This window comes from Bombus impatiens, unplaced genomic scaffold (genome assembly GCF_000188095.3).
Source record: "Bombus impatiens unplaced genomic scaffold, BIMP_2.2 scf_0320, whole genome shotgun sequence".
In the NCBI taxonomy this organism is placed as follows: domain Eukaryota; kingdom Metazoa; phylum Arthropoda; class Insecta; order Hymenoptera; family Apidae; genus Bombus; species Bombus impatiens.
In genome coordinates this window covers 1,347,462-1,362,086 of record NT_176739.1, presented here as the reverse complement: position 1 = coordinate 1,362,086, position 14,625 = coordinate 1,347,462, and the positions used below count along the sequence as shown (strand labels likewise).

At 32.9% G+C, this 14,625-nt stretch overlaps 3 protein-coding genes across 7 annotated transcripts; 1 reads left to right on the top strand and 2 right to left on the bottom strand.

Moving 5' to 3' along the window:
- Window positions 1-20: 20 nt before the first annotated feature.
- LOC100744971 (transmembrane protein 184C) lies at window positions 21-5,641 on the bottom strand. 3 transcript variants are annotated; one of them, XM_012385286.3, is made up of 7 exons: window positions 5,505-5,641; window positions 4,531-4,840; window positions 3,354-3,390; window positions 2,988-3,265; window positions 2,550-2,756; window positions 2,244-2,459; window positions 21-1,962 (listed from the first exon to the last, which is right to left on the bottom strand). In XM_012385286.3, the coding sequence occupies exons 2-7, from the start codon at window positions 4,776-4,778 to the stop codon at window positions 1,674-1,676; spliced, it is 1,275 nt and encodes a 424-aa protein (XP_012240709.1). In that variant the 5' UTR covers window positions 4,779-4,840; window positions 5,505-5,641; the 3' UTR covers window positions 21-1,673. The 3 variants fall into 3 exon arrangements, with proteins under 3 accessions (XP_012240709.1, XP_003489364.1, XP_024223236.1); XM_003489316.4 differs by lacking the exon at window positions 5,505-5,641 and adding an exon at window positions 5,096-5,236; XM_024367468.2 differs by lacking the exon at window positions 5,505-5,641 and adding an exon at window positions 4,958-5,150.
- A 147-nt stretch (window positions 5,642-5,788) lies between these two features.
- On the top strand, window positions 5,789-9,919 carry LOC100744850 (zinc finger protein 354A). Of its 2 annotated transcripts, none has more exons than XM_003489315.4 (7): window positions 5,789-5,954; window positions 6,487-6,814; window positions 6,882-7,551; window positions 7,718-7,936; window positions 8,006-8,148; window positions 8,441-9,081; window positions 9,370-9,919. In XM_003489315.4, the coding sequence occupies exons 2-7, from the start codon at window positions 6,563-6,565 to the stop codon at window positions 9,386-9,388; spliced, it is 1,944 nt and encodes a 647-aa protein (XP_003489363.1). In that variant the 5' UTR covers window positions 5,789-5,954; window positions 6,487-6,562; the 3' UTR covers window positions 9,389-9,919. The 2 variants fall into 2 exon arrangements, with proteins under 2 accessions (XP_003489363.1, XP_012240706.1); XM_012385283.3 differs by having other exon boundaries at window positions 5,789-5,968.
- On the bottom strand, window positions 9,869-14,569 carry LOC100744730 (Bardet-Biedl syndrome 7 protein homolog). 2 transcript variants are annotated; one of them, XM_003489314.4, is made up of 13 exons: window positions 14,031-14,569; window positions 13,719-13,908; window positions 13,450-13,618; window positions 13,061-13,137; window positions 12,733-12,985; window positions 12,299-12,561; window positions 12,011-12,200; window positions 11,843-11,923; window positions 11,572-11,718; window positions 11,085-11,206; window positions 10,910-11,019; window positions 10,552-10,831; window positions 9,869-10,111 (listed from the first exon to the last, which is right to left on the bottom strand). In XM_003489314.4, the coding sequence occupies exons 1-13, from the start codon at window positions 14,170-14,172 to the stop codon at window positions 9,985-9,987; spliced, it is 2,151 nt and encodes a 716-aa protein (XP_003489362.1). In that variant the 5' UTR covers window positions 14,173-14,569; the 3' UTR covers window positions 9,869-9,984. The 2 variants fall into 2 exon arrangements, with proteins under 2 accessions (XP_003489362.1, XP_033176452.1); XM_033320561.1 differs by lacking the exon at window positions 11,572-11,718.
- Window positions 14,570-14,625: the final 56 nt, after the last annotated feature.

The following is a 14,625-nucleotide window of genomic DNA, read 5'->3' as shown; positions in this document are numbered from 1 at the left end:
CTAAAATAAGAAATAAACAATAAAAGTTGAGAAAATTTAATAGTAAAAAACATAAAAGACATTTTTTATCGTACTTATCGAATTTTTTTACGATAGTAACCATTTTCAGTATGTTTTTTTTGTTCCATAAGATATACTATTGAACACTCAATAGGATTGTTAAGTACTTGTGGAATTGAAATGTGCCTTCATACAAAGTACAAAGTAGCTTGAAGAATTATTAAAATACACGTTTTATGCCTAGTTTCTTCTCGTGGTAAAAGAGTACAACGTATCTCGTCGAAATTTATTTCTATTCTTCGTTAATTGATAATAATAGAGATTAACGGTGGTTCCAGATATATCACAAAGTTACAAGTAACATGGTAGAAACATATTAAAAATATTATTTTCTTTCAAGATCTTTAATTGACGATGTAAATTGCTAGGTCAACCGGAAAACTACTTTGCTTCTAAATTCTTTTTTTTTTTAATTCTGGACAATATTAACTTCGAGATAAAATATACCCTATTATTTGGTCCGAACGTCTGATAAAATATTCAAGTTCGTTTCAAGTTTTTTATGCAAATATTCTTACGAGAATCCATAGTACGTCTTATGAGCATTTATAAAACTCTTTTAAGGCTAGGAAAATTGTTTGCTTGTTTGAAATTAAAATATTCATCAATCGTCTCTTCTATGACAATTAACACCACTTACGCAAGAGAAATATATTGATATGACTATGCAAACGCATTAACGGCACGGTTTTAGTGAATATCGCCATTATAATATTTATCTCTTTTTCTCTGGCGACCATCGATGCATTAATATATCATATGTACTTGAGTATTTTGCTTTATCATTATGTAAATCATGTGAGCTTCTATTTTGTATTTTCTAACCGACGTAGTCAATACAAAATTAAACAATCATGTACATTTGGCAGGAATGTTTCTCTCCTCGTTATTTACGGTACACTCGGCATTCAGAGTTGGGCAGAATTCTATATACTCAATAAGCAGACGAGCAATTGTTTAATAAATACAAGACGAACAACATTTAGACTTTAGGATTAGGAAATTTAGACTTTTCGCCATGATAAGTCTTCTCCGAATAATGCCTAACTCCGTGGTACATTTATTGGGGTTGATAAACCAGCAATAAACAGTGTAACACGTTTATAAATAGGACTGTACCGATATATTGTTCTAAGTATAAACATTATTGTATGTATGTATGTACGTATGTATATATATATGTATATATATATGTACAATTATTTGGTAATACATCATTGGTAACACGAGGCATCGCGCAATTGGCCGCAAATCAAGGGGGAAAAAAGCGTTTTCTTAAAATGGACGAGGTAAAACGACATTTCTGTCTCGTGTTGCAAACATGGCCACGTGTATCAAATCCCTTATTGTAATATGGTATTCTCATGTCGTGTTGTCTCTCCCGGGAATAATGAGTGTGTCGTTCAACGATTCAGGATGAGAAATTTGTACAGTACACGGGGGAGAACACACGTTTTGTAAAACTAGATATTTTTTCAAACTTTTCTCGCTCTGCTTAAAGGTTATACTAGCGATATGGAGCAATCTTAATTAAAGTGTGCTATATTCCAGACGAAGTGTACCCCTTGATTAAACGTTCCTCTCTCTGTGATAAGAGAACGAACATTACATGATTACGTCTTCACCGCGTTACTAGTATCCTGCACGTCTGGAATTAGTTCAACGGGACCATCCACACCATTCTGTTCCATCTCTGCTGTATTATAACTAGAAAAGGAACATGCTGGCGCACTTCTGGCTGTAGTCACTGTAACTTCTGGAAGAAGGGACGTGCGTTCTGTCGCGCTCCCCCAGGCCTGTTGATAAGCGCTTCGACCACGTATCCTGCGGCTTAATGAAGATCCTACTACCCCAAGATGTTCTTTGATGTCGTTGTGGACATCTGAGACATCCCACATTGCTCTAGAAACATTAAGTATATTTTTAACCCTTTACAATGACTATTTGAAAAGTACATATGGCACTATAACTTTTATAGGCTATTTTATAGGGTCTAGGACTCTTTCTTGCGTATGAGGTATTGAGGAACTGGGTTAATCCATCATCTACTGCTATGTACTATAAATGAATGCTTAGTGCTATGAGAGTCATCTATAGTGTATTGCATAAATGTTCAATGACTATGATGACGACTATGGACATCCACAATAATCTAAGATGTTTTTCAACCAAAATTTAATTACCTGAATGCATCCCACCATGCTTGACCCTGTGCTAGATTTACAAAAGGTTTGTATGTAAAACTGTAGTGGTGAGCCACTGCAGCCATAAACATTTCAATACAGATTAAAAAGTCCTGCAGCTTAGATGATATATTTCTGATATATTCCATGTTATTCGTTTTAAAAATACTCGATATCACATCAAAATACACTAGCAATGCAACTATCACGCCTTGACTGCAAAATAAAGAAAAAAGTGAGATTTCGTGATACAACATTTAAATATATTCAAATGAAAATACGATTTTACAATGTGTGCAAACTTACAAGAAGGAGAAGAATACGACCGCTTTGATACACAAAAATTTCCCGATTGGTTTCATTGGTTTCAAAGCCTCCGCATTGGCGCGATAAAAAAGCACCAAACAATACATGGCAACAAATTGTGATAAATTATTTAAAGCAATCATATATGGAAAAGCTACGTCTGTTCTGAATTCACCTTCTCCATACACTCCATTTAGTTCACAGATACTAAACAAATAAATATAAATAAATAATTGATTATGAACAATCATGTGACAGAATAATATGTGTATAATTCAATATGTAATCTACATATATTTGAAATTCATGCTATCAATAGTGCTTGATATTTTAAGTTGAATATGAGAAATTACTAGAGTGTATCAGTGAACTTTTTTTATAGAAATATTTCTTTTTTACTTTCTATGATGTAAATACGAATATTCATTATATACGTACAAAGATATCAAAGTTGTTATAGGCCTAACTGCAGTATATTGTAATATTCCATGTTTGCACATATGTACAAATTCTCTGCCCATTTCCCAATCAGGTAAACAACACAGGGGGAACATGTGATGTACTTGAGGGGAAATTTCAAGTCTGTGTTCCAGCTGACGATCAGCATCCAAATAGGCCAATAAATACATCATAAAATTGTATATTACATATGCCTCATAACACTCCCGCAAACTGTCAACGTATATGCTGCCTTCTGGATAAACCAGACCAAGCCACTACAGGAATTCAAAAAGAATTTGTACTTAAAATAGAGAAGTATGTTGATATATGTATTTTATGTAAAAGATAGAAATTTATACCTACAGCATTCACTGCATAAATTGGTACCATCCATAATATCCTGAAACAGAATATAAAATTTCATATTATTTTGTAATAATATACAAATATACAAACAAAAGCATAAAAAATTTTTTAATTTCCAAAAAACTAGCTCTAATTAAGTCATAAAAAATTTCAATTGTTAGTGCTGTATTAAATATTTAACATTAATAGATTTCTATTACAAAGGTTTTTGACCAAGAGAATATTATGATGGAAGTATCTCCCTGTGATTACAATAAACTTCTCAAGCTTGACAAGAAAGTGAACTTTGATTTCCTACAATCATATCATTTTCTTCCAAATGGATTCAACTGTTTATGTATCATAACAGTGTATATATAGCCATAATCTTTCTTGTGACAGGAATTTTATTTACACATTAAACAAACAAAATTAAATAAAATTTGATATTTGCAATATTTTTAAATATATATGTTATTTTAATAGTATGAACGTGATAATATCCAATAACCATTTTAATAATATTTTTAAAATTAAGAATTTGCAGGTTTTATAAAAAGTGAGTTTATTTATTCAAAGCCTCTACCTATATCAATGACTCTCGACATTTACTATATTAAATGTCAATCAATACGAGTTCTTTGACTTGAAAGATGGAAAAAAGACATTTTCTTTAAATAAATTATTACTATTAATAATTGTTGCCAATTATGATATTCATGTAATGAATATAAAAAATTTAATAAGATATACAAATATAATATTAAAAAAAAATTGTCCCTTTTCTAATCCTGAATGTTAACTTTTTACTTGATATTCAGGAAATAGGAAAAATACTATATATATACATACAATTATGTATTACATAATCCAGCAATGATATATTTTTTGATTGAAAGCAGATTAAGTAATTGTCAATCAATACATCCCTATACAATAAAAAAGTGTATCGTTAAAAAAGTTACTTCCCACAATTTACCAATTAATCTAAAATATCTGACTAATAGAAAGTTATGATGTAATAAAATTTCATAAGAAGCTATAAATTCCTAACTAATTTTACAAGCAATAAATAATCAACTCAAAAGTCCAACCACATTGAAAGGAAGACATTTAAGCAACAAATCAATATACAATTTCTAAATATCAGCAAACAACCTCAAGACAACATCAATCGTAGAATTCATCAACATACCTTATAATGTATTTCTGCAGCCTAGGTTGTGTATAATATATCATGTGTTGGACAATTTCGTAGAAAGCAATAGGCAAGGCAAGTAGCACAAAGGCACCACCCACCAGTGCTCCTTGATCCTGATTTTCGAAGCCATTCTTAATTGAATTGACCAAGAGAATTGGAACCAAAATAATGATCAGAAGTGCATAGAGACAAGTTAAAACTGGTAAAATCCATAGTCTCCAGCGACGACAAATAGAAGCCATCACTTTTCAGAAATTTCACGGGTATATCACATATTTTTTCCAATCAGTTTACCTGGCAATCTCTGCAAAAACCACAAACAACAATCATTACAATTTCACTATTCTATTATTAGTTCGTATCACGTGGATCAGGTTATGGTAAACTAATGATCTTCGACACGGCGGACAAATTAACGTACTTAAGCTCCCCGATATCCGACGTTTCCATCGAAAATACAGAGGAAATCGAGGATTTTTGCGGCCTACACGATTATTGTCTCGACCTATAATTGTGTAAACATGGTAAATAGCGTAGTTGTTAATAAAGTCATAACAACCTTGTCAGACTCGATGAATCAACGATGAACCGACGAGTCAGCTGATGGTAACAGTGCGAGAGAGGGAAACCGCCTCCGAGCTCCCTCGCTGTGTGTTACGCGATGTAGAAACCGTGTGAAAATAAATTTCAGTTCGTTTACATCGATTTGAGCCTGTCAGGTGCACTAATTCTCGATCAACGAAATTGTTAAAAGATTTGCGCCTCGTAAATTTGGCCTGGATGGCCGCCATGAGAACGAAGGTTCCTCCGAGGGACCCACGAGACCTTCACCATTTCAACAATTTGAGCAATCGTAGTTCAATTAAGAATGTCCTTAAACGAGGTTACATTTATAGCGACACACTTTTACTTTCGACTGTGATGGAAAAGTTGTGAACGTTATTTCGACATTTTTTTGTTTTGCTTACTTAACAGCATTGAACCAGGTTGAACCAGGTTGAATCCTGTCCCCGGAAGTGGAGAATTTATAACCCGGCAGGTGAAATTTAGGTTTCGGAGTAATTCAATCGAATTCATGTTAGTTATAAGGTTAGGCAAAGTCCATCTGGAAAATTCATTTTATAGTTGTAGTATAGAAGAGAAGAAAGGCAAAATCAATAGCGATGAAGATGAGAATGAAGATCATAAATGGATGAAGATGGATTGTAATGATGATTCAGCCTAGTATTTTTTCATCGGTTAAGTTGGTATTGGCAGAGATTCGCGTAGGCAGCGTAGGAAGGGTGCATCCGTTCTAATGGCGTCAAGACCCAAGCACTGTTGTCACATTTTGTCCTACAGTGTTTCAATATTTTGCTTTGTTTATGTCGTTCAAGTTTTTCTCGAAGGAGACGAAAAATCGACGTGGGCTTGCGAAGGTTGGTACAGGAAGGTGAGAGGAGGCCGATTTTCCCGCTGGGACGCAAATCAAGCCCCGAGAGAAATTTTCTAAGAGCTCCGGGTGCAGTGACCTTGATTCCGCTGTCATTTCTGTAATACACTAGCGCGCGAAATTTGAATCGTTGATTCACTTTCTATAAATAAGAACGATGAATCTGTTACAATCTGCTTAAAATTAATAATACCAATTTATATTTATATAAATTTATATACTAATTTATATACTTATTATGAAAAAATATATTTTTTTGTGACAGAGAATTCTTATATTTTTTTTATACTTTTGTAAATGTATTATTATAGATAAATGGAAATAAACATGATAAAACTTATTTATGCTGTATATGTTATTGAAATTAATACTTTTGTTAAAGAAAAGAAAATTTTTAATGACATTTTCCAAGGAATAAGGTAAACCAAAATATATTAGTAAGAATATTATTTCAAATCCAAATATATTTGTTAGAAACTGTTAGAATAAAAATAATTCACACGTATCTTTCTTTCTAGCCACAAACAGCTAGTTTTTACAGATGGCAAGGAAATAATCTTAGAAGAAATTTTCTCCCATCAGCAGCTGAGTCAAATGAATATGGAAGTAACAACAGAAGAAGCACAAGCAGTGCTGCTGGAGGGAATGGAAGGTGCACAATACATTACCATCCAAAGGGCCGATGGAGAGCCTTTGAGCAAAAGTGTTCCTCTTCTAACTCTTAATGGAGAACTAATTTCTGAAGGAATGGTTGTCGATATGATCAATGCTGGTGTTGGGACAGATTATGGTACGGCAACTCAATATTATGAAACAGAAGATTTATTACAACATGATTTAACAGAGGTATAAGAATAATTTATTGTTTTTTCATATTCACACATTAGAAACTGATTTTGGATTTTTTAAACAGGAAGACAGAAGACTGGCAGCAGCTTTGGTTGCTGTTCAATTGCAACAACAACAAAAACAGCAACATCTTCATAGTCAATCCCAACATGAAGATCCAACTTTACCAGATGTTTCTCATCTAGAGACTCTAACTCCTGTGAATACTTATTCTATCCAAACTGTCCCAGAACCAAACCCGGTATATCCAACGTTACAACCTTTCAAACGCATCACACAGAATGTAAAACAAGAGTTCATAAACGTAAAAAGCGAGTATGACGTTGATGTATCAGCTGAAAGCAGTGAAGATGCAGCGCCAAGTTCAGGACCGAAAAGATCCTTGCCTCATAAAAAAAGGATACCTCGTAAATTGAAACAACAGACCAAAAGAAACTCGGCAAGGAAGGATGGCAGTAGGATAAATACGGATGTCATAAACGCTGATCCTTCCAGCGATATACAGACTCATATATTCAAGTGTGAACTGTGCAGTTCTAGGTTTAGTAGCCAATTAAAATTTTTCGAACATTTGAAGGTACATTATGAGCCTGTCAAACAGGAAACCAGAATAGCACAAGCAACCAATACAAATATTACGATATCTGTACCAGAGTCTGTTCAAAATCTGGAAAATACAGTTATTGAAGAATTCAGTGAACCTGAGGATCTTATGGAGGGCATCAGGGGTGTTGGTAAGTATAAGAACTATTACATCAAAATAAAAAAAATCACCAAGAATTGATCTTTCATGTTTGTCTTTTGTATTTTTCATTTGTGATAGTTTCAAGAATTATTTTTGTATAATTAATATTTAACAGTTTAGATGAATCTAACCAATATTGGTTTGTATATTTGCAGTAGAGGAGACAGGTGCACATATAGATGATGAAACAGAATCTCCATTGTCCTCGGTGAACAACGAATCACCATTGTGGACGATTACTGATGTCACGGATCACGTACATAGGGACCATGTAAAACCATCAACAGTCAATGAACAGAGTATACATGATAAAGATAAGACTGACATTCCACAAACAACGAAGAAAAAGAAGATATTGAAAGCTAGGAAGTCAAGTAAGTATATATACATTCAAGGGCTTCTTCTTTTAATTGCATACTTATAAGATCTTTTTATTTTGGAAGATGACGAATTAACGTGTCCCCAATGCGACCGGTCATTCCATCATAAAAATAGTTTAGTATACCACATGCGATCTCATAGTGGTGAACGACCTCACCAGTGTGAAGTTTGTGGAAAGAGTTTCTTTGCTGCTAGTGCGTTAAAGGTGAGACAATTTCAATTTCATGGACTAATATGGTATTGTAGGTTAAACCTTTTTAAGCCAATTTAGTAAATAAAAATTATTTATTAAACAATATTGTAAAGAACATTTTAATTGTGCCAGATAGAGTAGAAAAGTTCTACAAAGAAACCAAGAAATTAAGCAAAATTAGTTCTATACAGCTTTATAGTGAATTCTATAATAAGTTCTATTGAGAAAAGGAAGAAATGTCAAAATAAAATTATGGAATCTTCGGAATCAAAATAAGTTTTTAAACAAATTTTTTCAAATCTAGGTCCACAAGCGCCTTCACAGTGGCGACAAGCCCTACAAGTGCGAAGAATGTGGTCGCCACTTTCGTCAATGGGGAGATCTGAAGTACCACGCGACTAGTATTCACTCGGAGCAAAAGCAATATCAGTGCGAGTACTGTGGCAAGGATTTCGCGCGGAAATACTCTTTGATTGTTCACAGAAGGATCCACACCGGTGAAAAAAATTACCGCTGCGAGTACTGCAACAAAACGTTCAGAGCAAGCAGTTATTTGCAAAATCATCGTCGTATACACACTGGTGAAAAGCCCCACCAATGTGCTGTGTGTGGAAAGCCATTTAGAGTGCGAAGCGATATGAAGAGGCACATGCATACGCACTCAAGAGGAAGAGCTGATAGACCCATGAACAGAGTCATGGCCGCGAAGAACGTAGCAGAAGATCACGACAAAGGTTCGCAAGCAAAGACCATACAAGATCTCGTTCGTGACTTAAAACTCGAAGTGGAAGCCACAGGAGTTGTGGAGATCGTTCCTCCTGATGATAATCCTGAAAGTATTCTACCACATGCTGGTGGACAAACTTTAGAATACACAGTCACAACGGCACCAGACACGAACCCTGACAGAGATCCTTTGGAGGCAGTTGTTCGTACTGATAACATGTGAGTTTATCTACTGTTAAGATTACAAAGTAGAAAATGATACAATCCAAAGATAAAATTAAAAATTAAAAATTTGATTAAATTGAAAGAAATGTGGGATTTGAGACATTTTTGAAGATCTCTAGGAATGTGGTTATCCTCAGTGTGCCTACATCAATCGATATCCCAAAGCTTTAATTTACAACCATGCTTATTTCATTACCACCAGTATAATAATACTTTGATTTATTTTATTTTATATTATAAAACATATTGCTGAGACTTATTCTTTTATTATTGTTCTTGCAGGCAGTATTTCTTCATGTAATGACTATTGGATTGTTCCTTGTGACATTGAGAATGAAAGATCTCTCGCACAAAATTGGCGCTTTGTGAGATCGGAGACACGTCAGATGTTGAACACGTCAGACTGATTGAATCGAAGTACTATACATCAACGCACTGCCTATCGTTGATGTGCATAAACGTACTTTCCAATTTCTTTGCGAGTTACTTTTTAAAAGAATATTATGAATGTAATGTTTAAGAAAAAAATATTATTCTTAAGACTGTTTTTAGCAGAAGAACTTGGGAAGTACAAGCATATATATGTATAGAAGAAAGCTCCTATATTATAACAAAATTATATCAATTTAATTAGTCGGAAATGTATATAAATACATGAATGCATATACACATATACGTATATAGATAACTTACACGTATATATTGTACTATAATTAACGATAATTAAGGTAACTAATGTAAGTGTACATTTCTTAAGTCCTAGGTAAGTTAATCGTTTATATTCGCGAATCGTCGTTGACAAAAAAAATATATTTTTTACGTGAAAACATTTATAGAAACACTGTGGTCCACTTTTATTGCATTTTCCACGAAGTGAGAAAAAGAAGCGGTGTTAGCTCAATCTTTATACAAGGATGGTGGAGGTACCGTGTTACTCGTGTCGATAAAAGCTTGTAAAACTTGAGCTAATTCTCTGGACTTAAGAGCTGCGCTGAGCTTCTCCGCAACGTCTTTGTTACCGATTCTGAAATCACATAAGATGTACATAGAAGGTGGAGCAATTAATTTAACAACCTTTTATTTTTTAACATTTCTCCCAATAAAATTTCATTTCTTATATCACCCGACGTGTATGGGTCCTCCAACTTCGTTATCGACAGAGTAACCAAAGACAGTTATAGAATTTTGTGTTAATTCATATAAATTTTGCCATTGTTATATTACAAATTGTATTCTTATAAAGACTTCCCAATAATTTATAAAACACGGCATAAAAAGAAAAAAGAAATAAATGATTAATATTTAATATTAAATCTATTAAGTAAAAAAGTGTTTTGTTAAAATTTTTGTCTTATTGAATAAAAATACTTGGAATAATAAGTGTTGAGGAGATTAGGAATATTATATTCTTTGAAAGAAGATGGTACAAAATTTTATCGATTTAGATTATTTGTTAATACATACCTACGAGAACGTTTCGCTCTTTCCCAATCAACATAGAGATCTGTAATTACTGCGTGTAGCCTCTCCAATATTTCATTGTCCTTTGCCATTTGGGATTTGATCTCTGATTCCTTCTGTATCAATCCCTGATACTCTGAGCACAGATTTTCTTTAGGATTTTCCTTCAACTCCCATTCCTCCAGAGCATTCAAAATCTTTACTTTTGTAATTAGGTCATGAGCAGCATTTAATTGTGGAAAAATTAATTCCAATACTCTGGATATACTACCATCAGAAACATCTATGTAGAAATACGAAATAAGAGAAGAAATCTTAAAAAGGAAATACTAATTCATATTGTGATGGATATATAACATACCACAGAAAACGTCTAATTTGATTTTTCTTTTTGTTGCCTCCCTGGTTAATATGTCTCTGAGAATTATGATGCTTGATATATTCTCTCCTAGGAAAATTGCACTTCCTTTTCTGACAATTAAGAAATCATTAAATCGGATTCAATATTTATATTATTAATGTGATATAGAAATTACTTGTATTTGCATTTTAGGAGGGTTCCAATGAAAGATGAGACATATGTCAAAGTAGCTTCTCCTTCCTCCAAATGAGGTCTCTCCGGCACATCTGATAACGCGAAAGAAAGCCATGCATGCATCTGAAATATGTAGAATTAGAAAAAGAAATATTAAAATAATAGATTTGTTATCATTAAGTACAGAATATTATGGTAATTAAAACTTTCGAGCGCCTGTAGACTAGCAAGCCATTGACTTCTCATGAATAGTCGTACGATAGGTTGCTCGGCAACAGGCGTAGAAACCAGTAACTATAGTTCTGAATTATTAACCATTTAACCTACAACTACGGGTATAGCCTGTAGTACGATGATTGGGCAAAATATAATATATAATATAATGTATAATAATAGCTTGTTTACGTTTTCGGTTCAAAATTCTCGAACGTAAATCGTAGGTTAAGGGGTTAATATTTATTTTATCATTGCAAAATTTGAAATTTTACTTCTGCAACAGTAAAACCTCCAATTAATTTCAGTTCATTAAAGGGTCCTTCAACGTGAGTTTCCGAGTTATCGGCTTCGTGCTGTCTTACATGAAGAGAAAGAGCAGATATGGGTATTGATATTTTGCGACAACATTTTGGTTGTACCTGAATAAAAAAAGGATTATATATTTAGATTTTTATATTATATTAGTATAGTTATATATGCTGTTGCAGAAATTGTGGAATAGCCAGAAATGAGGTGATTAAAAATTTTGTATTGTATTAATACTTGTGAAGTGACGTAAATCTGTAAAGTACCAGGCTGTCCTTCTATTGTCCTTAGCCTCATTTCAAGATGATTAGTATTTACCTACAAAGATTATTACTAAAATATCAAATATGAAATATTAAATTATTTAGTCGAATTTCTAATAATGATTAAATTATTTATATTTACTTGACAACGATAGGTAGCAAGAACAAAATTGCCTTCTCTAGGATTACAAGTAGACAGACTAACTACTGCACTATTACTTTCCACATCCAATAATTCAATTGGAGTATCTGATTGTATCAAAATGTTATCAATAGGTGTATCAAGTTCTATGGAAAGAGAATATGATGCATCTTCTCTGTTTAAAATCATTCTACAAGAAATAAGTTTCATTTTATAATTTGATTTTTTAAATTATTATATTGTATTTTATTTAATGATAGGTGAAGAATAGTTCTTCTAATTCTATACCTATGATTTACAGATAGAATCAATGGTGCTAAAGGATCAACTGAAAAACTAGCTGCTTCTTTTTCTTCCTTAAGTTTTTCCTGTAATTGTTCTATCTCTGCCTTTAACTTGGTCAAACCATCATTCTGGTCAGCTTCTAGTAGTCCAGGAGGCTTAGTAGTCAAGCCAAATATTCGTCCTGAATATGTGGTGACTAACACTTCAGGATACCCTGCTGCACCAATTATACCTCCTACCACTGAACTGATGCTTTCCTTGGCATTCTATGAAATTAATTTTTAAGAATGTTTGTTCTTTGAATTTTTACATAGCTATACCAATAAATTATTAGGGAATTTAAAAAATTAAACCACTGAATAAATTAAAAAAGGAAATTAAGGAAATTAAAAATACTGAAACAGTTAAGAATTAAAGTTTAAATATGTTATACCTACATAACGATACCGCAGAAAAGGCAACATATCTTCTTCAGGAAAAGTATATACTTCAACGGTACCGTCCTGTCTGCCAATAAGTATATCTAGACCATCCTGTAGTTCATAAGTATCTAAAGAAGTGACTTCTGAGCCTGTCATATTCAAAAGCCAAGTGATCCTCAGTGTTTTGTTACCGTGAAGGATCAGCAAACCCACTTTGCCATCTATAGTTCCAACCAGAACACGTTCTTTAGATTCAAGATCACCTTCCCTATAAAAAATACTTGAAAGACACTTGTGAAATATAAACAAAGTAATATAAAAATAGTTTAGAAAACTTAGAAACCTATAGAGAGATAATACTGTGGGCACACTTGGAAGTCTGAGGATTGCTGGGGTTTTGGTACCATGAAGGACTCGTATCTGAAAAGAACCAAATTTATTGTCAATCTAAAGTTGTCAAATTAAAGTTATTAGGCTGTACAATAGTATTTAGTCTAATGCTTATTGGGGCAAAAGGGAATTGGATTCCGTTATTCATAAGTAGACTGTGGATGTTTATGCCTTTATGGGAAATTTGAAGATGCAAATATGCATAAAGTTTCCATTACTTCAATTGTATTCATAAAAATATGAAATTGCATAAACATTTACAGTCTTACAATGTTAGCATATGTACTGCCTATAGTGTAGTTAACTTTTATTATTTATTATCTTGTTGATTAAGATTTTTACAGCACAATCTCCACAAGCTAGTATAGCAAACATGAAATTGCCATCAGTAGGTAGGAGGACAATGTCATATAAAGTTTCACCAGCTAAATAGGAATCAGCATCTTTGCAATCATGGTATCTATGGTAAAGATCTCTTGCACATGCTGCCAAATTTGGACCCAGCACATATCTGTGGAAAAATCTCCATTAATCTGGTTGGAATTGATAAATATTTATTTAAAATTAATTTTTATTTTGAATTTTCATTTTTTTCTATCTAATCTACTCACAGTGCTGAAATAGGATCTATAAGGTTTGTATCAAATTCCAAGAACAATTTTCCTTTCTTGGTGTACCCCTTCACTGTGTTTCCTTGTGCAATGTAAATCTTATCATGTCCAGTACCCCCAAGAACTAATTTGTTAATCCTTGGTCCTGGTAAGGACTTAAATGAAACTTGTAGCTCTCCTTTCTTTATACCTTATTAAAATATCAAGTGTCTTTACATATTTATTTAAAGAAATGAAGAAATAATAAATCTTCCTGCAAATTTTATTTGAAAGATTTAGTTTAAATTCTAAAAGGTAAAGAATAAAATTCACCATAGACATGAAGTACGCCATCATGGTCAGCAACAGCAAATTTTTGAGTTTGCCTGTGTTCTGTGGCAGGGAAGACCTTGGTGGTTCCCCTAGATGTGACACCTACAGCTGTATAGTCTGTCCTTGACAGTGGCAGAGTCATTCTGGACCAAAATGTAATTTTCTGTTATATCTCGTAAAATACTAATATGAAACAGAAATTTTTCAAAATCTACTTTTACACAGTTTTATTTATTATTCCATTCAGTACACTGAATAATATCTAGATGCTTGAACAAATTTTAATATTTTCAGATCAGAAAGATTTTAATATTTCAATCCAAATAAGCAAATTTTCTAAGGTTTTGATGAAAATTCTTAGTTTTGTAATTAGGAAGGCTGTTACAACTTTGCTTGTAATATCGTAGAGTGTAATAAACGTACGCACGCGCGTCGATCAATTTAACCATGGTAACAAACTAACACAACAAATCATTCTTTACGCTCTTCTCTTTGAATACTTATAATATTATAAAAAATAAAAAATTGCATACAGAAAGAGATCAGTGTATCAAATAAAGATACACTAAATGTAATAGTAGGAGGTAATGTAATA